We start from the raw sequence: 26,392 nt of genomic DNA on the forward strand, positions 1-26,392 counted from the left end.
TTGACCCCTCTGTTCTCCCACTGTTTGCGTTTTGTAGTATTTAGCAATTAGTTTATCATTTAACTAAGTTATGGGTTGCATATATGTACATATACTGTAGACAGTAAGCGGTAGATATCAACATAAGGCAGTTTTGAGGAGTGTGAACATGTGCAGCAGCAGCAGCAGCATGTAAGTGTGACATTAACTGAACTAATAAAATCTCTAAAACTAGATTTTAACAGTAAATTTGGCCTCAGTGTGATGTAATGCTGCAGGAGTGACCTCGGGGCTGCTCTCAGTTCAGTTTATGTTGTGCTTTGGTGGCGCAGACAGTATTCACACACACATTTGCAGTTAATCAAATTACCACCAACTTCCCTGCCACATAGTAAACCTGGAGCCTTTGGGGCCCCTGAAGGTCTGGGTTCTTTGTTGGTGATCCAGCTCTTCTTCGACTTCACAGAATATTTTATACACAATTTTCAACTTTGAAGGAGTTTTATTCCATAGTTGTGTTGAAACTTTGTTGTATTTAAGGACTTGAGAAGCCTTAAAATACAAACTTCATATATCAACAGTAGAGTCATTTCTCTGCTACAATGATTTCATACATCATCTAAACTGTTTGTCTCTCCAGCAACAATGTGGGGAGGCTTTTGTCTCTCACCAGCATTTAGTTACACTCCCTCCATGCCGAGCACCTCGCGGTGGCGCGCCTTCCCACGTCTTGTGGAAGCTGCGGGGACGCGCAACGAGTCTCTGCTCCTTTAAGTGAGAGAAAAACTATTCTCCCCCCTTCCCTCCCAACCTCCCTCCCCCAACCTCCCCTCACACCCGGACGGCCTGCTCTGAGGGAGGAGGAAGCCGCTCCGCCGCGGCTGCGATGGGGATTTGAACGCACCTCCGCGCAGAAGACAGCGCCGCACGGCCCGGCTCAGAGCGCAGCGGGCGGGTCCGCGTCACTTTAACCCCCCGGTTTGGATGTGAACTGATCGAATTCGACCTGCGGACTGAGCTGCTGGTTGTGTGGTTGGTTGTTGCTTGAAACTGGAGGCCGGGAGCAAGAGAGCGTCTGCCCGGGCTGGTGCTGCTGTTGGCGGAGTGTCGCCGTCGTTCGGTTCCCGTGGAGAGCGGAGCGGAGCCTGCAAGGACCCGCCGCAGCAGCTGCTGCTGTGCGTGTGTTTGTGCGTTTCTCTCCGCGGCTGGACTCGGTCACACACGTTACACACGGGATTAGCTGATTAACGCTCCGGTACCGGGGAGTTGGATGTGTGTTTTGCCCCGCAGGAGTCACCTGGATTCCGTGCAGAGAGACGGGGCCGATGGCGCAACGGGTGCGTAAAAATCAACTTTTATTAGAGCGCAGAGACACGACGAGTGAGAGAAGACGGTTTGTTTTCAGCTTTGAGTTCAGCTGCACAAGTTTGATGTTCAGAGCAGGAATCAAGAGAATAAAGTGAGTCTGGATTTGTGAAAAAGCCACTTTTCTTCAAAGAGACGCAAAACTGAGAGGAAACCGGCTTTAAACTCTGCTGAATTTAAATTATCATTTAAACTAGAATTGTGTTTTATTAATATTAGCTTGTTTCTTATCTGATTAATATTTATCGTTTACATTTCAGGAACAAGTAACGAGGCAAACTTTCTCCCGTGCGTAAAAATAATTCATGAAACTTTTTCACTGGAGAAATTGAAACTTAATTTCAGTTTTCTTGCTGAAAAGCATTTTTTCCACCGATTTATATTCACGTGAACAGATTTAAAGAAAACATTTCCTCTTTGTTACAATTAAAAGTTTAGATTTAATGATTATTAACTGCAGCAGTGAAACACATAACGGAAATTTAATACAATTATTTCCACTCAAAAAAAAAAAAAAAAACTGAAGAGGGAAAAATAAATGTCAGCTGATCATTTTTAAATTATTTTATAGTCAACTAAATATTTTAAATGTCGACAATTAAACTTCATTTAGTTTATTTGTTCACTTTAGGCCTTTTTCCAGAGACTTTTCCGTTGTTTTAAGACAGAAAGTGATTTAGTTTAAAGTGAACAAAAACATTTTATTCCACCAACAAAACTCCACGTTTTAATGCCATTTGCAACCTTTTTATGAGCAGAGTTAAATGAAGTTTGAAGCCGTGTTTGGAGCTCAGCCTCACACTTTGTGCAGAGGCTGTAAACTCATCCGGGCGCAGAATTCATCGCACATTCAGCAGTTTGTTCCCGGTTTCAGTCGCTAAGTTTGAGGCCGTTTGTGCTTCAGCGGCGCAGAAGAAAAACGTTTCGTTTGGTTTTTTCACGGCTGATAAAATCTGTTCAGCCTGAACTGATGGAGCTCAACACACCAACAAACAGGTGGATAAAGGACGTTTAATACTCACGTTCAAACACTCGGTTTGAAAGCGTTTTGTTCACGCAGGCTGTTTGTCGAGGTCAAAGTTTAAACTGCGATTTATATTGGTTATTGATCGGCGATCTATCTATCTATCACTCAGAAAACAAATGAGCATCTTTAATGAGAGCTTCTAAACTTTAAAACTTTATTTAACGTTAATCCGTGACATGGTTGCTCACAGTGGAAACCTGCAGCTGCTTGCCTTCAATTAGGAAAAATAAAAGAAAAAGGAAACCAACAGCACAATCAGTGAGCAAAGAAAATAATAACACATTCCTGTTATTTAATTGATTTTTGGTCTTATTAATGTAGATACACACAGTCTGAAAGTTTCAAATTAACATCAGGACACATATAAACACACCAGCTTCTTCATAGGAATAAAATCAGGTTTTTGATTTTTGAAATATTTTTTTTTTTTCGCAATGGCTCTTTTTCTTGTTGCTTTGGACATTAAAGATTAATCACATTACAGCCTGTTTTAAATTAGTGTGAGCTTACTTGCATATTCAAAATTGGAGGAAAAAAAAGCATCTAAAGTCCACATAAACACCCACAAACAGGCTCTGTTGAAGGAAATAATAAAGCTCAGTTGCTAGAGTTGGAAAAACGAATTCTTTAGATGTGTTTTTCGTCATATTTTCATAGATTGAGATGAAAAGGTTTCAACTTATTTTGACTTCAGGCTATAGAACAGTTCCGGTTTTCCATCAGATGGATATCTGCACACAAACTTGAAGCCATAGTTTATGAAGTATTTGAGGAAATGAACAGAGGGGGTGGACAGTACGAATATTATTCAAAGTGAATAACAGGAACACGTCTGATATGAGGCTGATCAGATTTATGTTCAGTTGACGCTTTCACAGACGTCTTGTTTTGCCTTCAACTGCATCATGTTTTAAAGTGTTCATGTTATTTTGTCCACCCCTGTACAAAATGCAGTCAAAGAATTCTGCAGTTTAAACAGAATTTGCATTTTTAGGATTTTATTGAGTTGTGCTCTGAAATCATTTGTCACCTCACAGACTGGATGTTTTAAAGTGAATAAACATGACATCACACTATTGATTATGTTAGACAAAATGAACAGTGGGTGGACATAATAACAGGAACACCTGCACAATGCAACGGATACTTGATAAAGCTCAGTATTGTTTATCAAAGACGTGTTAATTCAGCGATGTTGTTACAACTTTATGTTATCTAGTGGGAAACTGCTCAAATGCAGCATCATTCAGGACACATCAGGATGTTTTTTTTTTCTTTCAAAAAGTCAACGTACTGTTTTATTTGCATTATTTATGTTTTATCTAGACATAATAATCTGCAATCAAAATCTTATCATACTTTAATAACACTTTTAGAAACAGACTGGGTGTTATTGTTTTTCCAAAACATTAGTTTTTGTCACATGAGAGAAAATAAACAGGGGTGTGTGGACATAATAACAGAAACACCTGTGGCCTGTAATCATTTTTTTCTTGACTCTTCTCTCTGCTCATTTTAGAGGTTTCATTCGATCAGATTTCATGATGTTATTTTGTGTGTTTGAGGTGTTTTTTTCTCTCGAATGTTATTGATGTTTATAGTTTTACATGCATGGAATAAACTGCCAGCTGTCTTCTTTAAAGAAGGGTCTTTTTGTTTTTAGGAACAAAATCAGATTATTTTATTTTTCTTAAATTAACCTTCATTTGTAATCTGTTGGTGCCACTTTGTCGTTTTATTGTCTTTATTGTGGTGGCGCTGCTTTTAAATTAAGCTTGAGTTAAAGTCTGTTAAACATCCTCATGCTGCTTTTAAACCCTGAACACAGTATGTTTGACTACATCTACTGTTCACGTTTGACCTCCGCTGAGGTCAGTCAACAGCTCCTACAGGACAGCTCAAGAGGTCAAAGGTCACACATCTCTTATCTTTGTGTTTCAGTATGAAGACCTGGCCCACTACGGGCTGGAGGGGATGGGTGGGATGTATGGAGACCCACACCACCATCACCACCACCACGCTGCTGCCGCCCGCTCTCTGCAGGCCGTGCACCTGGCTGCTGCCGCCGCCGGTCCGTACCCTCCGCACCAGTACACCCAGTCCACCCACACCAGCAGTAGCATGGCCGCCACAGCTGGGGACGCTGTCAAGAGGGACAAAGACGCCATTTATGGGTATGATGAGTTTATGACGCTGTAAAAAGAGACAAAACTGATGAGGGGAAAATAAAAACTCCTCAGAATGTTTTGTTTTTCTTCTGTAAAAAAAAGTTCCCGGGTGTCTACATGTTTGATTTATCTGTTGAGTTTCTCACTGTTTGGGAATGAGCTCAAGCCGTTCTCTTCCAGGCCGAGCTGAACCAGACCAACATTATCTGTGTGTTGAAGGGGATCCTGCTGCTTCTTCACAGATACAAAAAAAGTGCAAAACATTGGTAAAATATGTGTATTCAGCTCATTTACTTAAGTCAAAGTAAAAGTTACTTCAGCAAAAATACACACACTCTCTTTCTTTCTTCCAAGATTTATTATGGTCAGCCTCTGTGCTCGGTTCTCGCCATGAAGGTTCACAGAAAACTGCTTGAAAAACACGACTCAAAATCAGTAAAGAAAACATGAACAAACACCAGTTTTGGTCATTTTGTTGACTGTCAGAGCAGCAGGATTCTTTCTGCTCTGTCAGCAGCTACAGTTGCCCTAAGTGTTGCTTCTGGAATACAGCTGCACTGTAAAAACTTTGTCAAATCAACTCACTTTTAATCCCTTCATAATCGACTAATCAGATTATCCTCTCAATTAATTGTTTTGTCCATAAAATGTTGGAAAATATGAGACTTTTTCCAGATTGCTGTATCACATTTTAAAAGCAGGAACAAATGTTTGAAATTTTAGCTTAAAAATAACTGAGACATTAATTGATTACCAAAATAGTTGCAGATAGATTTTCTGTTTCGTTTGTTTTCTGTTTCCAAGAAACAGATTATGGCCAATAATCTGAGTTTAACTCTAGTTAAAATGTTTCCTGGTGAGTTGCCTGTCCATGCTGTGGGCGTCATCCTGTTAATTTCTGTTTATGCTCCCTTTGTGTTATATTGTACTCCAGACTGAATATTTGGAGTGCCTCAGGGTTCAATTCTGGGGTCTTTTCTGTTTTCTCCTTGGGCCTCACAACACTTTTTACAGTGCATCATGGCATCTCTTTTAAATTTTAATGCTAATGACAGTTAACTACACCTTTTTGGGTTAGGATTAAAATATTCTGACCACAGCATCACCACAGAACTGCCTGGCGGCTGTATGAAGCTGGATGTCAAATAACTTTTTCCAGTTAAAATTAAAACTGTCTATCTCTGAATGAACTCTTTATAATTCCACATTAAAATGGAAACAAACAATCTGAACATTCAAGAGACACTTGAATTTGTCACAACCTTAAGACACTTTAGTATTGTTTTTACATCAAAGATATCGAAGATTTATTAAGTCCTTAATTTGAAAAAGTAAACCTGTAGTATATTTTTTTATTTTTCCGTCTAGATTACTGCAATGTTCTGCCGTAAAGTTTCTGATCTTCAGGCAGAGTTCAGTCTGTTTACCAAAGGAGATCCACTTACTGGAGTTAGTGTCACCTTCTAAATATCGTAGTGTGCTTCAGCTTCTAATTTAGTCAAGTCTGCTTCTTTTGAACTAGTTTGCATCCTTGCATGTGTTTTTCTTTTTTTTAATTAATAATGCAGTCTCATTAAATAATAAATTCTTTTCTAAACTTTTGATCTTCATTAAAGTAGCGGACTTTGTTTCCATCTTTTGAAACAGTTTTATTCCACATTTTTATCAGGAGCCTACTTTGTGTTTTATTACAGGTTTATTTTTATTTTTTTTACTTATTTTCTCACTTCCCTCATGCAGATAGTCTGCATTTGCGCAGGTCTGTGTTTGAGATTTCTGCCTCCAAGTAAACTTTCTGCTGAAGAAATATTCCCTCTGAGAACTATTGACCTTGTGTTCTGAGCATTATCCAGAGTAAGTGAGGATGCTTGAAAGAGGTGATGCAGTTTAATTTTATAGCTGTAATCAAAGTTCCACTCACCTCCAAACTGGGCTAATGTCTATACCTCATGTAGTGTCCCTCTAATATAGTGAAATATTCAAATAAATTTTGTTTTGTGTTCAGTCAACAAAGTCCTTGTCCTTGACTGTTTCTTATGGATATTTAGGAAAGCTTGAGGCGGCAGGAAGCTTGTTAGATTTTTGCAATCTGAGCTGATCCCTCCTTCTCCTCCTCCTCCTCCTTCTCTCTCCCTCATTCTCTTGCAGACATCCTTTATTCCCTCTGCTCGCACTGATTTTTGAAAAATGTGAATTGGCAACGTGCACGCCGAGAGAGAGTGGTGTGGCTGGTGGAGACGTTTGCTCCTCGGACTCCTTCAACGAGGACATCGCTGTCTTCTCCAAACAGGTACAGAAACACACATTTCATCCACATGTCAGAGTTAATACAGAACAGATCTGCAGGATCATAAAGGACCAGGGCTGGATTAATCCTCTAGGGGGCCTCTGGGTAAAAAGGATGTTTGGGCCCCCACTGACCCCCCCCCCCCCCCCCCATTTAATTCCACTTTCTGTGCATTCTGTGATTATTAGCACTCAATGAAAGGAGTGCTCAAATTGTTCATTGTGAAATATAAAAGTGTAAAAATACTCCATTACAAGTTAAAGTCCTGCATTGAAAAACGCAGGCCTACTTAAAAAAGTATTATCAGTAAAATGTACTTAAAGTATGAAAAATAAAAGTTCTCTCTCCTGCAGAATATATCACTGGATGTCACCGTCATTGATCCAACAATGGGCTGTATTTTAATGTTGTAGCTGGTTGAGATACATTTGTAACCAGTTTAATCTACAACAATGCTTCATATTTTCTAAGAAGATCAAATGTTCCATGTAAACAATGTAATGTTTAATTAATTCAATTCAATTCAATTCAATTCAATTTTATTTGTATAGCGCCAAATCACAACAGAAGTTGTCTCAGGACACTTTCCATATAGAGCTGGTACAGACCAAGCTCTTTTATCTACAAAGAAACCAACAATTAATTAATGTTACCTAGTATTGAAGCGTTCTTGGATGAAGCTATGGCTAAGGCTTTTTCTAGCATTTTTGCATTTATTTTGATACTTGCTTGGAGAGAGGACCTGTGACACACAGCAAAAGTTCTCAGAAACAACTAAATCAAACCTAAGACACTGAGAGCATGTCCTCCTCTTTATTTCGTTATTTGACATAGACAAACAGATTGGTTATCCCTCGTGCTAAAAGCCCTCTTAGATAAACACACTGATTAGCCCTCATGCTAAAAGCCTTTTGAGGTATTAAAAATTAAGATGTACAGAAATAAAGGAACAGTAAAGCTGGGGCTGTCTTGCTTGTTCAGACATTTTAAGATACGAAACAAATGGACTAGCTCTCCATATGGAAATAAAAGAACAATGTTGTATGTCTTCAGCACTGATCATCACCTGCTCAGGATGTTGACTCTTTTCAACCAACTTGTGAAGCTAAGATTAGCTTAATTAGCTAACTAGCTACAGCTGACAAAATCTGCTTGCAATGATGGTCATTTTATCTGGCAAGTTAAGTATTGGCCGGACAGACACGAGAAGCTGCTTTTGTCAACAACAGCCCGCGACCCCAGGGGCTCCAGCCTTCAGTTAAATAATGATAATATTTTTTATCTGTGTTCAGATTCGATCAGAGAGGCCTTTATTTTCATCAAACCCAGAGCTGGATAATTTGGTGAGTTATTATTCTTATTATTCTGTTACTACATTGTAGTAATGTTGAATTGTATCATAAATTAAGAGTGTTTATTTTTTAGCTCACTTGTACATAATATTTTTGTAGATGATCCAGGCAATACAAGTGCTGCGCTTCCACCTCCTGGAGCTGGAGAAGGTCAGAAAAAACACAGATTTGTCTCAGTGACCTTTGACCATTTATTGATCACACTCTATGTCAACCAGCATCTGCTGTTTAATATAAAGTAATGAGATTAAAGCAAAGATGTCCACAGTGCTGCTAATCCACACCTAAACAAAAAACACTGTCATCCTTTTCATGTATATATAACTTTGTTCACAGTGACCATTAAGAGACCATTTTGTCAGTCATGAAACTATGCTGTTGTAAGTATTTTATTGTATTTTATTTTCAGGTTCATGAGCTTTGTGATAACTTCTGTCATCGATACATCAGCTGTCTGAAAGGGAAAATGCCGATCGATCTGGTTATAGATGACAGAGATGGAAACAAATCAGACAGCGAAGACTTCATCAGGTCAGGAAACAACATTGATCAGGTGAGCTCAATGTCACTTCCTTGAAACTGATACATGCTGATATATATTCTGCTTTGGATTATATTAGAGAGCACAGATAGTCAGAGCAGCAGTGGACTGCACTACAAACAGTATATCTTTTCCAAAGGAATTTGGAATTTCCCCTTGCGGGACAAATAAAGGTATATTGAATTGAATTGAAAAGGAATTACAGACTATGTTGCAACAGATGTTGTGTTATTATCAGATGCCAAAGATCAGTCAGAAATGACTTTACACAACCCTGATTCCAAAAAGCTCTGGGCTCCTGAGCCCATGTAGTGATATCCTTTATGCAATCACATATACATCGCTCCATCCTTGCTTGTGAACAACTGAGCTTTTCTAGGATGCCTCTTTCATACCCAATTGTGTTACTGTCACCTGTTACCAGTTAGCGAAATGTCTTATCAACTCAGCAGATTACTAATGTTTTTTTATCCAGATCAATTTAAATCATAGGTTTTTTAAGTATGTAAATCATTAAAATGTTGATGTTATTTTTTTTTTTTGGGCTTGCCCAATTGAAAACTAAAAATTCCTGCAGCTCAATGTACATGTACTTGGGTGACTTGAACTTACAGCTTATTACTAAGCAGCGTCTACTTGTGACTTGCCTATGTCTCTCAATTCAGTCTTAAGTCAACAAAAACAAAACACATGTAGACTGAATGGGCAAACTCCCATGACCCCCACCTTGGAACCCTGCAAATGTAAAGAGCTGGCCCACTGTTCAATGTCAAGAATGGAATCCATGTAGCTGATAGGTTGGAGCCTCTTTTCCAGAACCCTGGCATAAGCTTTCCCAGGGAGACTGAGCGGTGTGATACCACAACTGGAGCACACCCTCAGGTCCTCCTTTTTAAGAATGGCAACCACCATTCCAGTCTTTTCTTCTGTACTCATAGTGTCTGATCTACACATGACACCGAAAAGGTGTGTCAGCCAGTTGAGAACTGCAAGCACACCTGGTGCTTTACTGCTGAGGAGCTTCTGGACTACCTCATGCTCCACAGAGGATGTGCTGGTTGGGTTCAGGACTCCCTCGAAGTGCTCTTTCCACCGTGCAACAACATCCCCAGCCAGGGTCATTAGGTCTCTTCCCCCTCTTGAACAGAGCCTGAGCTAAGCCCTGAGTCACCTAATGGAAAGAGAACTTCTTAAAGGCCAACACAAGGTCCTTCTCCATAGCCTCCCCAAACTCCTCCCACACCTGAGTTTTTGCTCTGGTGGCCACCAAAGTTGCAGCACCTTTGGCCTCTGTTGCTTCAGGAGACCCCTGGGCCAACCAATTCCAAAAGGTCTATTTCGTCAGCTTAACGGCCTCCTTCATGGCTGGCCCACCAGCCTGTTCTCAGGTTACTGCCATGACAGGCATTGACAACCTTCTGACCATGAGCAGCTGCCTCCCCAATGCAGGCTTTGAATATGGCCCATTCAGACTTAATGTCCCCAACTTCCTCTGGGATGCATGAGAACTCCTTCCAGCAGTTTCCAGTTCGCCCTCAGTACACATTTGGGTTTACCAGGTCTGTCCACCAGTCAGGTCATCATTTGAGAGCTCTGCCATCACCTGGGTGTCCTGAGTTAATCATCTACCCTTTAAGTAACTCTGTCATTGCTCGTGTGAGTGCTGAAGTCCCCCAGCAGAACTACAGAGTCCCAAGATGGTATCCTTTCTAGAACTCCATCCAGAGACTCTAAGAAGGTCGGATACTCCAAACTTCTATTTGGTACATTCACACAAACAAAAGTCAGAGCCTTCCTCTCAGCAACTTGTAGTTGCATAGAGGCAGTTCTGACCTGATAAAGGCCCTGACATGCAGTTGAAAGCTCTTGAAAAAGCTGGTAAGAAGAGTTAACATTGTTTTGTTGAACTACATTGTTCCATTTCTGGCTGCAGTCAAAGTAGCTCTGCAGGGTTTATTAAACAGGCCTGAAATGTTGAAATCCGCATAAAGGGAAAATAGATTATGAGCAGATAGATTTGATCATCCAGCTGCAGGAGTCACATCTGCTGTTGGAAATAAGTCAGGTTAAAGCTGCTGTGAGTTCATTTGTCTGGCCACAGATCACACACACACACAGACACACACAAATACACAGATCATTTTCCTTCTCTTGGACTGGTGAAGACTTCTTTCTTTTCCCAGAGAAGAGGCAATAATAGAGGTGAAAAGTCTGGTTGTGTCTGTTTTCCGAGCCAGCAGAGCAGGTTTTAAATCAGTCTTGCAGCAAAGCTCTCAGCAGCCACTTGTCAGGCCTTTAACCCTTTAATCACCTCCAAGTGTGAACTCGAGCAGCTTAGTGTCGGATGACCAGCAGCTCGAAAGCTCTGGTTTCATTTTCATTGCCTTTTTTGTTTTGATGATACACTGATAATCCTCCTGGTTCTCCTTGTTTTTTAGCCTCCATCTTTGAGCATTACTGAGCATTCTTAGATGAGGTGTTTCTGTATTGATCACCTGTCAATCAAACTGTGGATGGGACAATGATGCCCTGTTATGTTTATTCAGGTTGACTTTCTGTAGGTGGCGCTGTTGAGTCTGAGCTCCAAAGAGATCATCTTAGATTCGAGTAGATTAGTGTTATATAATATATTTGCATCATTTACAACCTAGTCATTCTTTTGGGAATCCCCTGTCTCCAACGTCTCCAATGTTGAGATGAAGTTGAAATGTTTTCACATTACACATATAAGATTGTAATTAGTGACACACTACAAACTGTGCTGATTGCTCTGTTGTAATATTGGGAGTGCGAAACCCTGACATCTGCACTTGTCTCTCACTGAAGGAACATCCACCTTTTGGCCTTTTTGTCAATCTTATAAAGTATTATATAAACAAAAACTGAAAGACAGCAGGTTTGACCAGTTGGCCAACCAGCGTCTGTCTCCCATATGAGACTGAGTCTCTGACAAGAGCTGGATCAGCATCCATCAAATAGCTTATTCCTTTCATACTACTCTGAACCTGAATGGAGCTCTGTTTTATTACACTTGTTGTCTGATCTTTGTCTCACTGGCCGTCCACCTCTGTCTTTGTCCCTACAGATGTCGTGGAGCAGAGACCACGACGACGCAGCGTCAGTCCGATCGGCCGGGACGCCGGGACCTTCCAGTGGTGGACACACGTCTCACAGCGGTGACAATAGCAGCGAACAAGGTGAGATTACTTTCTGAAGCTTTTTCCATTTCCATTTTGTGCTACATTATACTTCTACTCCACTACATTTACCTGATAGTTTTAGTTACTAGTCACTTTACTCTAGTTACTCAGTTACTAACAATAAGGAGACGTTCAAAGTGTTCAATATTTCACAAAAAAGCAAATTTTACAGAAGAGTCGAAAAACTGAAAACAGGTTTGAGTATGGACTGCACGGTGGTGGTGCAGCAGGTAGTGTGCGTGCCTCACAGCAAGAAGGTCGCAGGTTCGATTCCCGGGTGTGAAGTTTGCATGTTCTTCCCGTGCATGCGTGGGTTCTCTCCGGGTTCTCCGGCTTCCTCCCACAGACCAAAAACATGCTCATTAGGTTGATTGGTGACTCTAAATTGCCCCTAGGTGTGAGTGTGAGCGTGAATGGTAATGTGTATGTGCCCTGCGATCGGCTGGCGACCGGTCCAGGGTGTACCCCGCCTCCTGCCCGTTGACAGCCGAGATAGGCTCCGGCTCCCCCGCGACCCCGAAAGGGATAAGCGGCACAGAAAATGGATGGATGGATGGTTTGAGTATCAGAACTTTGTTTTTTCTTCTTTCCCAAGAATCATCTGACGGCCCCTCAGATTTATCTGGTGACCCTTTGGAGGACCCCAAACCCTAGATTGGGCACCAATGAACTAAACTAGCTAACTGTATAGAAAGTAGCTGAAAGTAGCACCTCCAACAGTAAAATGCTGATTTAACATTGATGCTTCAGTATTAACAATCTATTAATATCAGATAGAATCAGAAATCAGTCACAGGACACATTTTACTGCACATGTTGCTGATAACGCGTCTGTACTGGGGGGGGGGGGGGTGTTATGGTTTTGACCTTTGCAACATGTTGGACTTGATGTGAGTTTGAAAATAACGGGAGACGGTGGAGAAAAAGGGGGAGTGAGAGAGTGATGAAGGCTGACAGACGACGGGAAGCTTCGAGTGGAGCTGGAAGAAAGAGCGCTTTATGTCACAGAACACACACCCCCAAACACACATGCAGAAATAGAAGTAACACCATGTGCAGTACACACACTTATCCTGAAACATGGATTAACAGAATTCATATACATTCATGTTTTCAACAGATATACATAAAAAATGTATACACATAAATACGTAGACATAATGAACACTCTCTTAACCCACATATACACAAGACCTTCACAATGTTTCCATCCACTTCAGATTGGTTCTTTAAACTCAGAAATGGAAGAAAAATGCTCAAATATTCCTTCCCTCTGAGAAAGTCATGCTGTTGTATTGATTAAGAGAATATGTAACTCAAGCTGATAGAAGCATCCCTGCAGCAGGACCCGATCCTCCTGCTTCTTATGTGATTTCCTGCAGCGCAGACACAGCATCATTTCTGTTACAGGCAACTCATCCAGTCCACCAGAATGATAGGAAAATATTCACTAAAACAGACAGCAGGTAAAAACACCAGAGGATAGAGAAGAGGCATGAATTCTAAATCAGTAAAGAAGCTACAGGTGCTGTGTTCGCTCTGCCCTCTTCAAATAACTCACATATATGAAGCTCCCAAACTCCTGAAAGATGTTCAAGAAGTTCAAGATCCAAATATTGAGAAAACAAATATAATCTTGAACGTATGTTTGAAGGAGATGATGTAACAAAGTTGTGGAAACTTCAGCTCCCAAAGAACAGCACAGTGTTTTTGTTTCAGTGGAGTTCAATGGACCCTCAACATTTAGCATCTGACTTCACTGATCTTGACATTTGCACATACATTTACATGGTGTTTAATGTGCTGCAGCTGAGCTGCTAATTACCTCTGCAGCCTGCAAACCCACATTAGCAGGGCGCTTTTCCCTGGTGAATGTTTGTTTGGTGGCTCAGGTGCAGGACACGACCTGTGTTCATGTTAACAGGGAAGCTAATGCACGTTGTTGTTCAGTCTGTAATTTTTGTGTTGTGCAGCAGGCTGCTGTCTTATTAGTCTGTTAGTCATTACTGCTTTATGCAAAGATGGCACATTTTTCCCTCAACAAATTCAGGATGAGTGTTCAGCAAGATGACGCAAACTAATCCTGCTTTATCTTCCGTTTAATGTCAGATGCTTTTAGTCAAGTTGTTTGTAATGGCGACTTTCAGTGGTTGCTTTTCATTTTCCATTGAGGTGCAATGCTCTCCATGAAGAATTAGAACAACTCTTTTCTCCACCCTGCATGCTATGTCTGATTTATTAAAGAAAGGGGAAAAAGCTGGCAGGGAACCTGTCAAACATTTGTGTTCAGGCGTTTGTAAGTCGATGATTCAGACCTGTTTGTAAGTAACTTAACTTCACATTTACAACAAGAAATGGTGAAAGTGCAGAGAGCAGAGTGAATACCTTCTTCCAGAGGAAAGTCCCAAAACAAAGAGGAAAAAAAGCTACCGCAAGTGCAGCAAGTGTAAAATGAAATACTTGCAGCGATAACCTTAAACATTTCTTTTTTTAGGAAGGTGTTAATCTGAACATAAAACCCAGTGTACTAACATGTATACAAGTTTTAATGAGCATACTGACGACATATCAATGGAAATACTAACATGCATCCTTCTTAGATAGAAGTCTGTGCTTCGAATCCTACAGAGTTCTTCTAATATGTACTAATGTTCAATACCATGTTCATATAGTGCAACAACATCACATTAAACTACAAATGAAATTGAGTTCACCTACTCACAGAGAAGAAACAGTATTCAAACTAATTAATGCAAAAATAAGGGGCACCGTAATGAAATCAAGAAATCTAAAATATGAATTTCTTTTGAACACAGGGCAGATGATTCACATGAGACATGTGCGCTGGAACAGAAAGAAAGCAATTTAATTTCAGTTGGAAATGACTAAATTCACTCATTAGTCTATCAAATGTGAATATTTGCCAGTTTCCTCATTTTAAATTCTAGTAAACTTAGTGTTTGGTGGGTTTTACAGGCCAAACAAAAATTTTCTTCATTAATAGAAAATGTTTGGCTGACTAATCAGTTATGGACATAATAATATAACACATAATGCCATAACAAAGGAAACAAATCTACCTGTGATATAATAAACACAGTAAATGCAGTTCTACTTGTGTGTGTCGCACACACACACACACACACACACACACACACACACACACACAGGTCCAGCAGCTCTGGCTTCATGCTGCTGGTCTCAGTCCAGCCGGTTCTGTTAGCATGGGACTGTTAGCGGGCCAACTGAAACAGGCCCTGTGGTTTCTCTATCTGCTGCCCACATTTACAGTTTTACACTGCTGTGGGGGGACTGCTGCCGGGTTCACCTGTGAGTCTGACCTTCAAAAAAAGGACCAGTCAGCACCCAGTTTGATGTATTAAGAGATTTGTTAATCAAACAAATACAATCTCAACATACATCAGCCTTAATAGTGCGATGGAGTTTGGCTCTCTTAGGATATTTGGCTTATTTCTCTCTCTGGAAAGCTAGCATGTTTCTCTGCATGATCTGTGAGTAATGAGTATTTACTACTGCGCTGCACAGTGACATCTAAGCAGAATTTGTACCACAAACTGCAGTTATTTTGTGAGCTTTCAACAACTTGAGGTTTTGACAGCATGCCTATGGGAGCTGTAGTTGTTAAATGCTAAAATAACCATTGTTTTTAACAACAATGGCTCCAAAAATTATGAGGTCGGCCTGTTGCTCGGTCCACTGCTTTGGTCCAGACTGAAACAACAACTTGACAGGTCTTGACTTAATTTTTCAATCAACACTTGCCCAACACTAGTTAGTGACCAAATACCTACAAAACTAATGTCATTCCCATAAGCCTCAGCTGGAGTTCTGTTTAGTGCAAAATGGCAAATGCTAGCATGCTAACTGGCTAAACTAAAGGGTGTTAGCATCCAAGTACAGCCTAGAGCCACTAGCTTGCCTGTAGGGTCTTAGTGTATTTTATGGTCAAATGGCAGTTTGTCAGCAGTTTTCTTGTATTATTTGAACCAATTTGGAAGTGAAAACCATGATTGTTAAAAATTATTGACCAGATTGTTCATTACAAGCGTCCATTAAATTGGACAGAAGCACAATTTACAGATATAGCATCTAAAAAGCAGTGGACAACTGCAGCCTACATTAAAGTACATTGAGTTTTGCTTTCACTTACAGTATGTGAGTTAATTAGGTGAAATTGTTTGATTCTCATGTTGCTTGTGGAGTCCCGTTTGCCTATGATACAAAGCTGGTTACCTGACCAAAGTGACATCCCATCTATGAATCTTCCTTTACGAGTCAAGCTGCAGCTCGGGACTGCGGGGCTAAAAACAAACTGCATCACACCTCCATTTGGAAACAAATCTGCTTTATCAGATGGTTTACTCTGACTGGATGCATCAGCAGCCAGACCACAAGCTGCTCCGGCTCACTCTCTGTTGGCTGGTAGAGATTTAAACATCACTTACACACAGCCAGCTCCCCAGTTGACCTCCACGATGGAGCCAAATGTGGTTAATAAGAGATTTCTTTGACGTTACTGAAAAACCTCAGTTCAGCAGGACTTCAAATGACATCTGCTAACTGTAGGCTAACGCAGGAGCCACAGCCAAACTCTGCAGCATATTTGGCCAGTGCTTGGTGTTAATTTGCTGTCCTGGAGAACATAAACAGAGGAACATGTCCTCAGCATAAAAGACCATAATCCTGTCACTTTGAATGGGCCCTCTCTGGTGAATGTGAAGTGAAGAGACACGCTTGTTTGCTTTCTTTCTGAAAGTGAGATGAGAGGATCAATATCAAACTCATATCTGTTTGTTCAGGGTGGAGTCGTGATGCAGTTATCCTAGCTTAGCATAAACACATGGGGAAACAGCTAGCTCACGCTGTAGCTTGTTTATCTTTTGGCATTTCTGTGTGTCTACAGATTACACAGTTTATCATTTTGGTGGAAGCAACCATTCCAATTATAGTAGTGGGTGTTGGATACAGCTAGAGAATGCATTTTTAAGTTGTTTAAGTCGTTAAGATGTTTTAATTGTAGAGCTGTTGGTAAGCATGTGTTCATTCGGAGGCAGTAGAGCTTTTTTCTGCTGCGTGCAGTCTTTATCCTAAGTCAGCCTAATCACCATCTGCTTCCAGCTCAGTACTCTGTGTAATGCAAAGGCACGACAGTGATCTCAATATTCCCATATTACTTGCAGGAAGAAAGTTAATTTTCCCAAAACACTGAACTACTCTTCAAACAACTCAACAGAAGAGTGAAGTACGAATCATCCAATCAGATGTCCTCAAAAGTTATTGCTGTGCAGGTAATGGCAGGGTGATAAGTTCAGCGTTTTCAGATCAATTCAACAGCTGGTGTCATGCTTTGTTCACGATTGAACAATGAAGCTCTCAGACTAGACTTTGATTTCACACCTCTGTTCAAAGTCATCTTCAGCCGCTGAGGTTTGTGGGTGACTGTTGTGGGACACTACGGCCAAAAGGGCCTGGGACGTCCAGAAACTTTTGGTCTGGTTCTGTCTTTTCTGGTTTGGTCCTCTTAGTTCCAATGAAGTAAAATCTTAGTACCACAGCATACAATGATTGTTTAGCTTTGTGTCAACAGTTTGTGTTTGTCCCTTTTCAACATCACAGTCCAACATTAAAAGCCATAAAGAAATGGGTTTCCCAGTAACGTGTGGAACAACCTGACGTTAACCCCATCCAGCACCTTTGGGATGATCTGACACACGGAGTGTGAGCCAGACCTGATCACCAGCATCATTGTTGGACTTCACTGATGCTATAGGCTGAACAGCAGCTGCCGGCAGCCAGGTTCAAACATCTGATGGACCTGAAAGCAGAAGAGTGGAGGATTTCAAATATGGCTGCATTGTTCCAATATTTAGAGCCATTCCAGCCTCCTGTATGTTTTTTAAGATCTCACAGCAGGATAAGTTCAGTTTCATCCTTCATCTGTCTCAGTGTTTTTATTCCAGGACTGACCTCAGCAGTGAGGTCACCTTTATTAGAGCGCTGGATTGGCTTTTATTTATCTGACCCCTCCCACCATCGCCAGCAGAGAGGGGAAATGGTCCGTAGTGGAAAATAAAGACTCACTCCTTCTCTCCCTCTCCAGTGAGCGTTCTTCCAACAGACCACGGATAATAAAATTTTGTACAAACAGTTCTTAAAAAGCGCAGCAATGGAGGAGGCCGGCAGCACGACTGGACTGCCTTGTGTGTTTTTTCTGTATCTCACATCTGTAGAGCAGAGAGAGATTCATTGTGTGTAACAACACAGAACACGAGGACTGCTGAATGAACACTCGATTCTTTGGCAGTGACATGTTTTATTGGGATGTTTAAGGTGCATTCACCAAACTTTGGTGGAATCACATGTGATTTCCAGAGTAGCAGAGTGTCTTGTGGTGAAATATTTGCTCAATTTCTTGATTTACAACAAAACAGCGCTCATAGATGAAGCTGCAGCTGCATTGTCCCACCATGAATGTGATGCAGCCAATCAGCAATCCCTGATGTTCATTCCCATTGGCTAAAGCTTAAGTGACCTCTTGAAATTGGAGGGGGTGTCGTTACTCATTATAATACTTCTAGATACTGCTGCCTCCTAAAGCCAATATGATTGTAATTACATTTCCATCCATCTGTTTTTTGTTTTGCACATTTGCACGTTTGGATTAAAAAATCTTAGCAGATATTTAATAAAAAAAAACAACGCAGAAATATTGCAAGGAAAAGGAAAGGAAAAGCTTAAAAACAGAAGATGTAGCAACAACAGATTTTTCAAACACACCTTGATGTAGCTGCTTCTTCTTCTACTCCCCATAGTTCAGCGCTCAGTGTTGTAGACTTAAAGAATAAAGTGGAGGTTAAAGAGGTCTCAAAGCCGCTGTTGCTCGATTGAATGCATAATATCGTCATGTTCTTTTGAATATATTGAAAGTACAGAAAGTTCTGAAATTTAAAATGTGCGCAGCATTTTAATGGAAACATGAGTTCTGTGGAGGAGGCATCAATGTAAACATCGTTGGCTGGTTGTGCTTATGGTGAATATCATACTACTTCTCATCACTTGTTCATCTGCTACTGTTGAGTCTCAGCTCGTCGTTTCTTCACACGAGGCTGAAGGTGTAGCATCTTTCACTTACTATACTTATGGCTGCGACCAAAAATGAAGCTCCTCCACATCTCCATTTTCTTCCTCCTTTTCATCACTCACATGCTGCCTCCTCCTCTCCTTCAGTTCACAGGTTGTTGTGAAGCCGAGTTGTCACAAACCATTAGCAGGTTGCGTCGGACCTCTCTTTCCTCAGCTCTCTAAGGAGAGAGAGGAGTCAAGGAGTGCGGGTGGAGGGGTGTAAATCAGCCTCCGGGAGCTTGCGGTTCAGCCTAATGAGGCTGAGAGCTTGTTTATGGAGTTACGCATCATTTTTATGATTATTTCCACCTTTTCAGGCTCTGCTGAACGGCAGAATCCTGCCTCTGTTCAGGTTTAGCGAGGCCTTCGTCCTCCGCTTACTCTGGGCAGGGCGGCAGGACCTGGAGCCTGAAGCTCCTTCTGCAGGCTGCCGGGGACTGTCGCCCTAACCTTGGCCCGGCGCTGTTAAAAACACTGAGGAGAAAATGAGCCTCATTAAACAGGCAGAGAAAGTGCAGTAAAAACACCGGGCCCGGCAGCTTTTAGTGGGTTTCAGTTGAAATGCTGCATTATATGCCATGATCCAAAACCTGCGGGGGGATGGTGGGGCACAGAGAGGGTTACAAAGCAGGGCAGGCCAGCGTGACTGCAGGGTCACTAGTTTGAATGCACTCATCAACTGGGAAAATCAGTGCAGGGAAAGTACATGAGTAAAGGCATGTGTTTTGTAGGTGCCTTTAATGGGCAGAAAAGTAGTGAGGCCTCATGTGCACTGTGTAAAATGTGCTAAGGTTAGCTGGCGGGCTGCGTTTGGCTAATGTGCTCTTGGTTGTGTTGAGTTCAGTGAGTCTTCCTTCTTTTTTGTGTGTGGAAGAATTCCAACAACTGAAAAATGTCTTTTAAGCTTTTTTAAACTTAAAGTTTGACATAATTTCTTTGTCTTTTTCTGGAGGAAATTTAGTGATTCTGTTTTTTGAATATGTGAAAGGGGTTCAACCTAAAACAAGCTGTTAAATTGGTCTTTAAAGGCTAGAGTTTAACCATGAGGTTTAGGTAACGTGACCAGACCTGGTTTCAAGCTGGGTGTCGTGAGTTCAGACAAACATCTGTAAAAGACCAAAATGTCCCAGTTTTCACCATAATTCAAATCATAATATTAAACTGTAGAGGTTACAGAGACGTTTATCATGTTCTGTTCCACTCATTAATTTCTAACCCAGAACATAAACAATGCTTCACGCATCTGAAGTCAACACTGATTTGTCTGTCTGTGATTCAGTCAATGAAATAATATCTTGTTGTCAATTCTGTCGCTAGCCAACGAGTCCTAGGTGGGCGTCATAGGCTATGGTGCTTTCAGCTCTTTCAGTATGCTAACAGTTAACTGTCATCCCGACACTGCTTCCTTCTTAATGTGGCAGCAACAAAAATCCTGCATCCATGGTGTTCAAAGGTGCACGCAGTAGCTGTGATAAGTGCTGAAATAATTGTCCCTCATCCTGATAAAAACGACAATGGTGCACACATAGGTGCATACATGAATATGTGGTACTCTTAAAGGTCCCAGTTTGGGTTTTTTTAAATATGGTCACTACAGATTTAGGTCTGCACATAACCTCCTTCAGAAATTGTTGAAGTTGGTCTGATATGTACCAACCAGCCTGACATGTTTGGTCTGTTTTGAAACGGTGGTTTCTGTCAGGACTATGAAATAAAGTTTCTTTCTTCTTCTCCATGTGCTGATCAGGTGACTGCCTGGATAATGGCATAGCATCTCCAAGCACAGGGGACGATGACGACTCGGACAGAGACAAACTGCACAATAAAAAAAGAGGCATCTTCCCCAAAGTGGCCACCAACATCCTGAGAGCCTGGCTTTTTCAGCACCTGACGGTAAGTGCATCAGCCTCACTCATTCACGTTCACTTCTTCTGGGATTTAGCTACTCAAACTGTTGAGACAGCACTGAGTGATGTGATCCAGGTTATCAGTGTGTGGGATGCTCAGTGCCATGCGAGCACTTGTGCATGTTGAGTCATATGGTACTTTCAAGTGTTGTTATGTACAGAAGTGATTTGGGCTGTTATGGTGGTCACAACTCTCTCCTAGTTGGAGCTGGAGTTTGTGGAAGTTTCTCAGAAGTCTTTGTTTTCTTGTGTCTCTCCAGAAACATAATTCTGTTGAACATTTTTGAAACGAGAGCAAATCAATGTCCATTTGTTTCACGTAATGCATTCTCAACTTTGATGCATTTGACTTCCTTTATTGGAAGAAACTTGTCTTGAAGCAAGTTGGCTAATAGTCAATGCTAATATATACTTACGCTGTATTATGTTGTGTGATGACCATGCTAGCCTTTAGAAATAATAATAATTACATAATATAGCAAGTTGCTAGCATGTTAGAATACACTGTCTAGAATGATAATAGCTACTAACTAGTAACTGTACTTACACCGTGTATGCTAACTCTGTTGCATGCTCTACATACTTTAGCATGTTAAGCTTTAGCACACATACACATTGGTTAGCTTGCAACACTTAGTTTAGGAGTAGATTTATGTGGGACATGAATGTAGATGATTATGTTAGCACTTAATCATAAACTAGGTTGAGTGGTGGTTGACCATGCTAACTTTCAGACAGCAAGCTTAATGCTAACGATCTAATAACCACATTGAGCCAATTCACTTAAGCTATGTGTTGGCTTCATGCTAACTCTTTACGACACTTTATACCACCACTTTACTATACTGTGTGATAGCATGCTAATGTTTAGACAATTAAGGTGTGTCACAGTTTAAATGCTTACATATTAGAATAGAATGTGTAGAATGGTCATCATTAGTAACTTATACTGAGTGTTATTTAAGAAAGTAAATTGCAATTAATTTTTTTTTGCAATTTTTTATTTAATTACAGTTCGGCACATTAGAGCGCAACTGAAATTGTACAAAATACGAAGATGTCAAGATGAACTTATTAATTTTATTGTATATGAATCATAAAAGAACCACAGCAGGTCGCTGTAGTTGAACAGGTCACAGGTTAGAGTGTGTCTCACTCCACACACCTCGTCTTGCTCATGAGCATTTTGGAGGACTGAACCTGTGACCTTCCACTTCTGTGCTGGTATTTCTGTCCACTTGTCCACCCTGCTGCCCCAATCCACTTTGAAGTTGTGTTGACCTCCTCCCAACCTGGGGACATTCTCAGTCTGGTTTAATGACCTTTGACCTATGCTGTGGTCCAGGTATTTCACCTGTGGGCTGTTTAGGGCTCTTCAGAGACGTCCTGATGGGAGGAAAGCAGAACTGTGAAGCAAACTCACTCTAGTGATGCAAAGAACTGTAATCACTGCACAGAAATAATTGAATGCACACTTTCAGTGTCCTCAGTTGTGTTCATAATGTCCCACAGTTATTCAGCGCTAAACACAAAAGAAAAACAACAAACTTTCATCTTGTGTGTGCCAGTGTTCAGTGTTCAACGATTCGTTGTGTTGTTGTATTTCAGTGATTTCAGTGGTTGCACAAGATTTCTAAATGTTAAATCCAGAAGTTACTGTTCACTTGTAAACTTAGTTGGTGATTTTGTTTCATTTGAATTTGTGATGTAATCCAGTTTGAACAGTTTTGACTTTCACAAAGTTCAAAACATTTTGCTCTTATTACCCATGTAACATAAAAATAATGCCTAGTGCCGCTTAACCTGTCAATCCCAGGTCCAAAAAAAGCATTTTATTATTTTATTATGAATGAAAGCTCGTTACATATCACTAATCTAACTCATGAGTGAAATCTGTGAGGTTTGTTTAACTGACACCAACTATGAGCAAATAGCCTTCATTACCAATTAATTACAAAGAAGAAACATTTATAAAGTGCAGCAACAAACATTTTCAACTTCTATGGCTCAGAGTTTAAGACTTAGAGAGCGTGAATAGTTTTTAATAGATTATCATTTGCACTAAAGAACACATAAGCAGCTATTTTGTGAACTCCTTACAATCTTGAGAAGCCATTAAGAAGAATGAAACACAACAAACCTCTGATAAAAGTATGTTTGTTTGTTTGTTTTTAATTTCTGTGAGAACACACACAGAGACCAGTTAAAACCATTAGGATGCTCTTTAGGATTATGGTGTAACCGTGAAAGCACAGGTTTGTCTGCTTGGCTGTGTCCAGAGGATTTGAACAAAGGTTATTCCCACCAAGATTCATATTAATATCTTTTGTTTTTATCAGCAAAAAGAATAAATCAATTTCCAATCATTCTAATAGTGAGAACGCAAAAACCTAAAGGGAAATATTATTTTTTATGAGTGTGAAGCTGAAATGAATAGTCCAGTAAAAGTGGGAGGAGACCAGCTTAGTGCTGAAAATCCCAGTCGTGACTGACTCATAGGTTTGGCTGAGACCGGCAGAACAACCACACACCCCAGCCCCCCACCCCCCTCCACCACCACCACCTTTTCCTCCCATCTCCCCCTGCCTGCCGCCAAACATGGAGAGGCTAAATCGGTCCCTGCTCGGCGGGGGTCGGGGCCGCTGCCAGGACTCTGAGCTGAACCTGGAGGACAGCGAGTTCTGCAGCAGATGGGAGGTGAGAAGAACGGTGGGAGGGGGAGGAAACACTGGTACCTGAGAGAGGGAGGGAGGGAGGGAGGGAGGGAGGAAACATGCTAACTGTTGGAGGTTAAGGTTGTGTGAAGGGCAGCAGTACATTTAATCCAGGAATCAAAACACAGAGCAGAGAAAATAATGAGACAGCATGGAGTCTCAAACAGTGAAGAGGCTCCTCACAGCAGAGGCTCAAACTGGACAACCAGCAGCTGCCATTTTCATTCATTCACTGACATCATATTATTTATATTTACTACTTTTTCAGTTCATTTATGCAACTGATATAAAATCTCTGAACTCCTGAAGGTGTGTCAGAGGGCACAAGTGAAAACACTCCTGCACACAGTTTCATTTTCCTGTTAATATATTTGTCAACAAAAGTTCCTTGAACAATTAAATTCTGAGTAAATGATCAATGAGACTGTCAATGACACTGCCATCCTCAAAAAGCAGAAATATCTTAAAAAAAAAAAAACCCTATAAAACTTTCAGAAAAGAAGAAAGTATTAATATAAAATCATGATAAATCTGAAAAAAGAATCAATGAGGACATAATACCACTATTCATAATAGATGCACATTAGTTACACAGTATTCGAGACTTTTACTTGATTTAGTTTCATCTATTTCAGGGCAAACTTGTTTTACGGGGGTCTTTAAAACACAGTTAAACACTACAACAACAACAACAACAACAACAACAAAACAAACAAAATAAAGAAAACATCTCAAGCTAAACTTTTCCAAACATCACCTGCACAAAATGTGAGTCTGCACGTACAACATCACACAAGTATTTTATGTCCACATTAAATAATGACACTGATTCTTCATGTTGGGTCTTAAGTTTGTGGTTTTGTCCATCATTTCTCAGTGATAATAATATAATCAGAATCTCAGAAGAGAGCTGACAGTTGATCAGACAGGTGAGAAATAAACCAGCCGTTTATAACAGATTAACTCAGAACAGGAAAACTGTATGTGCACAACTACAGTCAGTGCGGTAAATCAGCATTAAACTTATGACAAACAGTTTAGGTCCGAATTTTACTGTTTTGCATCTGTATAAAACAACACTCTGCAAAATTAATACTTACGTTTTTTTAAGGACATTTCTCCACAAAGTTTTTCTTTTTTTATTGTGTAGTAATGCAGTAATGCTACTTTTACCTAATAAAAGTTTTAAATATTTGTGTGCGGGCACGTGTGTGTGTGTGTGTGCACGTGTGTGTGTGTCCACGTGTACACTCATAGTAAAGCATAATAATTCTTTTGAACTGACAGCCTGTTTTTGTTAAGTGCTGCAGTCGGACTCTTTGGTCTGCCTTCAGCTTCTGTTGCAGCTTTTAATCCTGCTGGACCAGCTTACCCTGGTTACACAGAGAAGTCATGGAAAAGCTGTAGAAGCAACATGTGGAAAAAAGTCTGATTCAGAAAAATTTTACTCCTGCCGCATTTTTAATATTTGTGTCTCAGGCAGCAGAAACACTTTGAGTGCGTGTGTGTGTGTGCGCGCGCGTGTGTGTTGCAGGGTGTTCTGGCCTCTTAGCTGCCTCCCCTGAAGTCGTACACAAAATCCAGCAGCCTCCTCTGAGCCACAGCTCATAAAATCCGAGCCACAAGCCGACGTGCTGTTTACACCATGCACGCGCGCGCACACACACACACACACCCTGCTCTTTCATGCTTTTATTCACTATTTCATGTAAAAGTGCAAACATCAACTGGAAGGCATCATCATCCCTGTTAATGCAGTTAATGTTAATTAGTGTGTAATTTCCCTCCCTCTTGCTCGCAGATGTTATTTGCCTCCTTAAATGACTTTTTACAAACAGGTGGGGGAAGCTTTGTGTTCGCTAACATTTGTTTACAGTCACCCAACTCATTAAAGGGCTGCTTTGGCTTACAAATTACACATGTGACTCCATCAAAACAGCTGGAAAGACTTTGCACATCCAAGTGTTTCTCAGCACGACGACGACAGAGCAAAAAAAATGAAAGCCAAAAAAAACAACGTCCACCGTCAGCATGAAGAGACGACAGAAACGATTCCCGAACTTCAAAGCAAGCGCCACAATTACGGAGGAGGACTTCACCCCGCTTGCCTGTCGGCCGGCTGAGGAATGGGCCTCCTGAGCCGAGCAGGACAGATGAGTTAGCAGGAAGCCCCGGCGCTGACCTCGCCACCCCCTGCCCTCCAACCATCAGAGGTCAGAGGGCACCGGGACACCTCCATCCATCCATCAGCGGCTGTTTACAGCCATAGAACTGCAGATGTGGGTGATGGCGAGGCCACGGCAACCCGCAGGCACCAACACGTGTTCAGCCGCCTGCCATCACCCAGAGACGCACCCCTCCACCACCACCAACGCCACCACCTCACCAGAGCCATGACCGTACAGGAAGTCTCACTCTAATAACGCCATCAGACATCAAACGCCACCGATGTGAAATCCACCACCACTTCAGTCTGGTCCCAACGTCTCCTGCGAGTCTCTGTCCGTCATCATATTCATGTTCCCTCATTACGCTTAAATCAGTGGCGCCACAGACCAAACAAATGGAGATCATTAAACATGGTGGTGATTGTGTTTACGCACTCAGCCTCCAAACTTAAAGATGAAAAATTTTTATGGGAATGTTGTGATTTCTGCAATCTGCTGCAACAGTTTTAATAGTAATAAACATTTTATCGGCAACAACAAG

At 41.1% G+C, this 26,392-nt stretch overlaps 1 protein-coding gene across 3 annotated transcripts in view; it reads left to right on the top strand.

Annotated features, from left to right (window-relative positions):
- The first annotated feature begins 681 nt into the window (after positions 1 to 681).
- Positions 682 to 26,392, top strand: part of meis1a (Meis homeobox 1 a) — a 44,284-nt gene continuing 18,573 nt past the window's right edge. For 2 of the 3 annotated variants that reach the window (XM_070982276.1, XM_070982267.1), the window contains exons 1-8: positions 791 to 1,316; positions 4,313 to 4,545; positions 6,688 to 6,829; positions 8,119 to 8,169; positions 8,278 to 8,328; positions 8,588 to 8,731; positions 11,805 to 11,916; positions 20,810 to 20,955. In XM_070982276.1, coding sequence (XP_070838377.1) covers positions 1,305 to 1,316; positions 4,313 to 4,545; positions 6,688 to 6,829; positions 8,119 to 8,169; positions 8,278 to 8,328; positions 8,588 to 8,731; positions 11,805 to 11,916; positions 20,810 to 20,955 — 891 coding nt within the window. In that variant the 5' untranslated portion in view covers positions 791 to 1,304. Of the gene's footprint in view, positions 1,317 to 4,312; positions 4,546 to 6,687; positions 6,830 to 8,118; positions 8,170 to 8,277; positions 8,329 to 8,587; positions 8,732 to 11,804; positions 11,917 to 20,809; positions 20,956 to 26,392 lie in introns of all 3 variants that reach the window. The other variant, XM_070982257.1, reaches the window with a different exon arrangement.

Source organism: Chaetodon trifascialis, chromosome 2, assembly GCF_039877785.1.
Source record: "Chaetodon trifascialis isolate fChaTrf1 chromosome 2, fChaTrf1.hap1, whole genome shotgun sequence".
Classification (NCBI taxonomy): Eukaryota; Metazoa; Chordata; class Actinopteri; order Chaetodontiformes; family Chaetodontidae; genus Chaetodon; species Chaetodon trifascialis.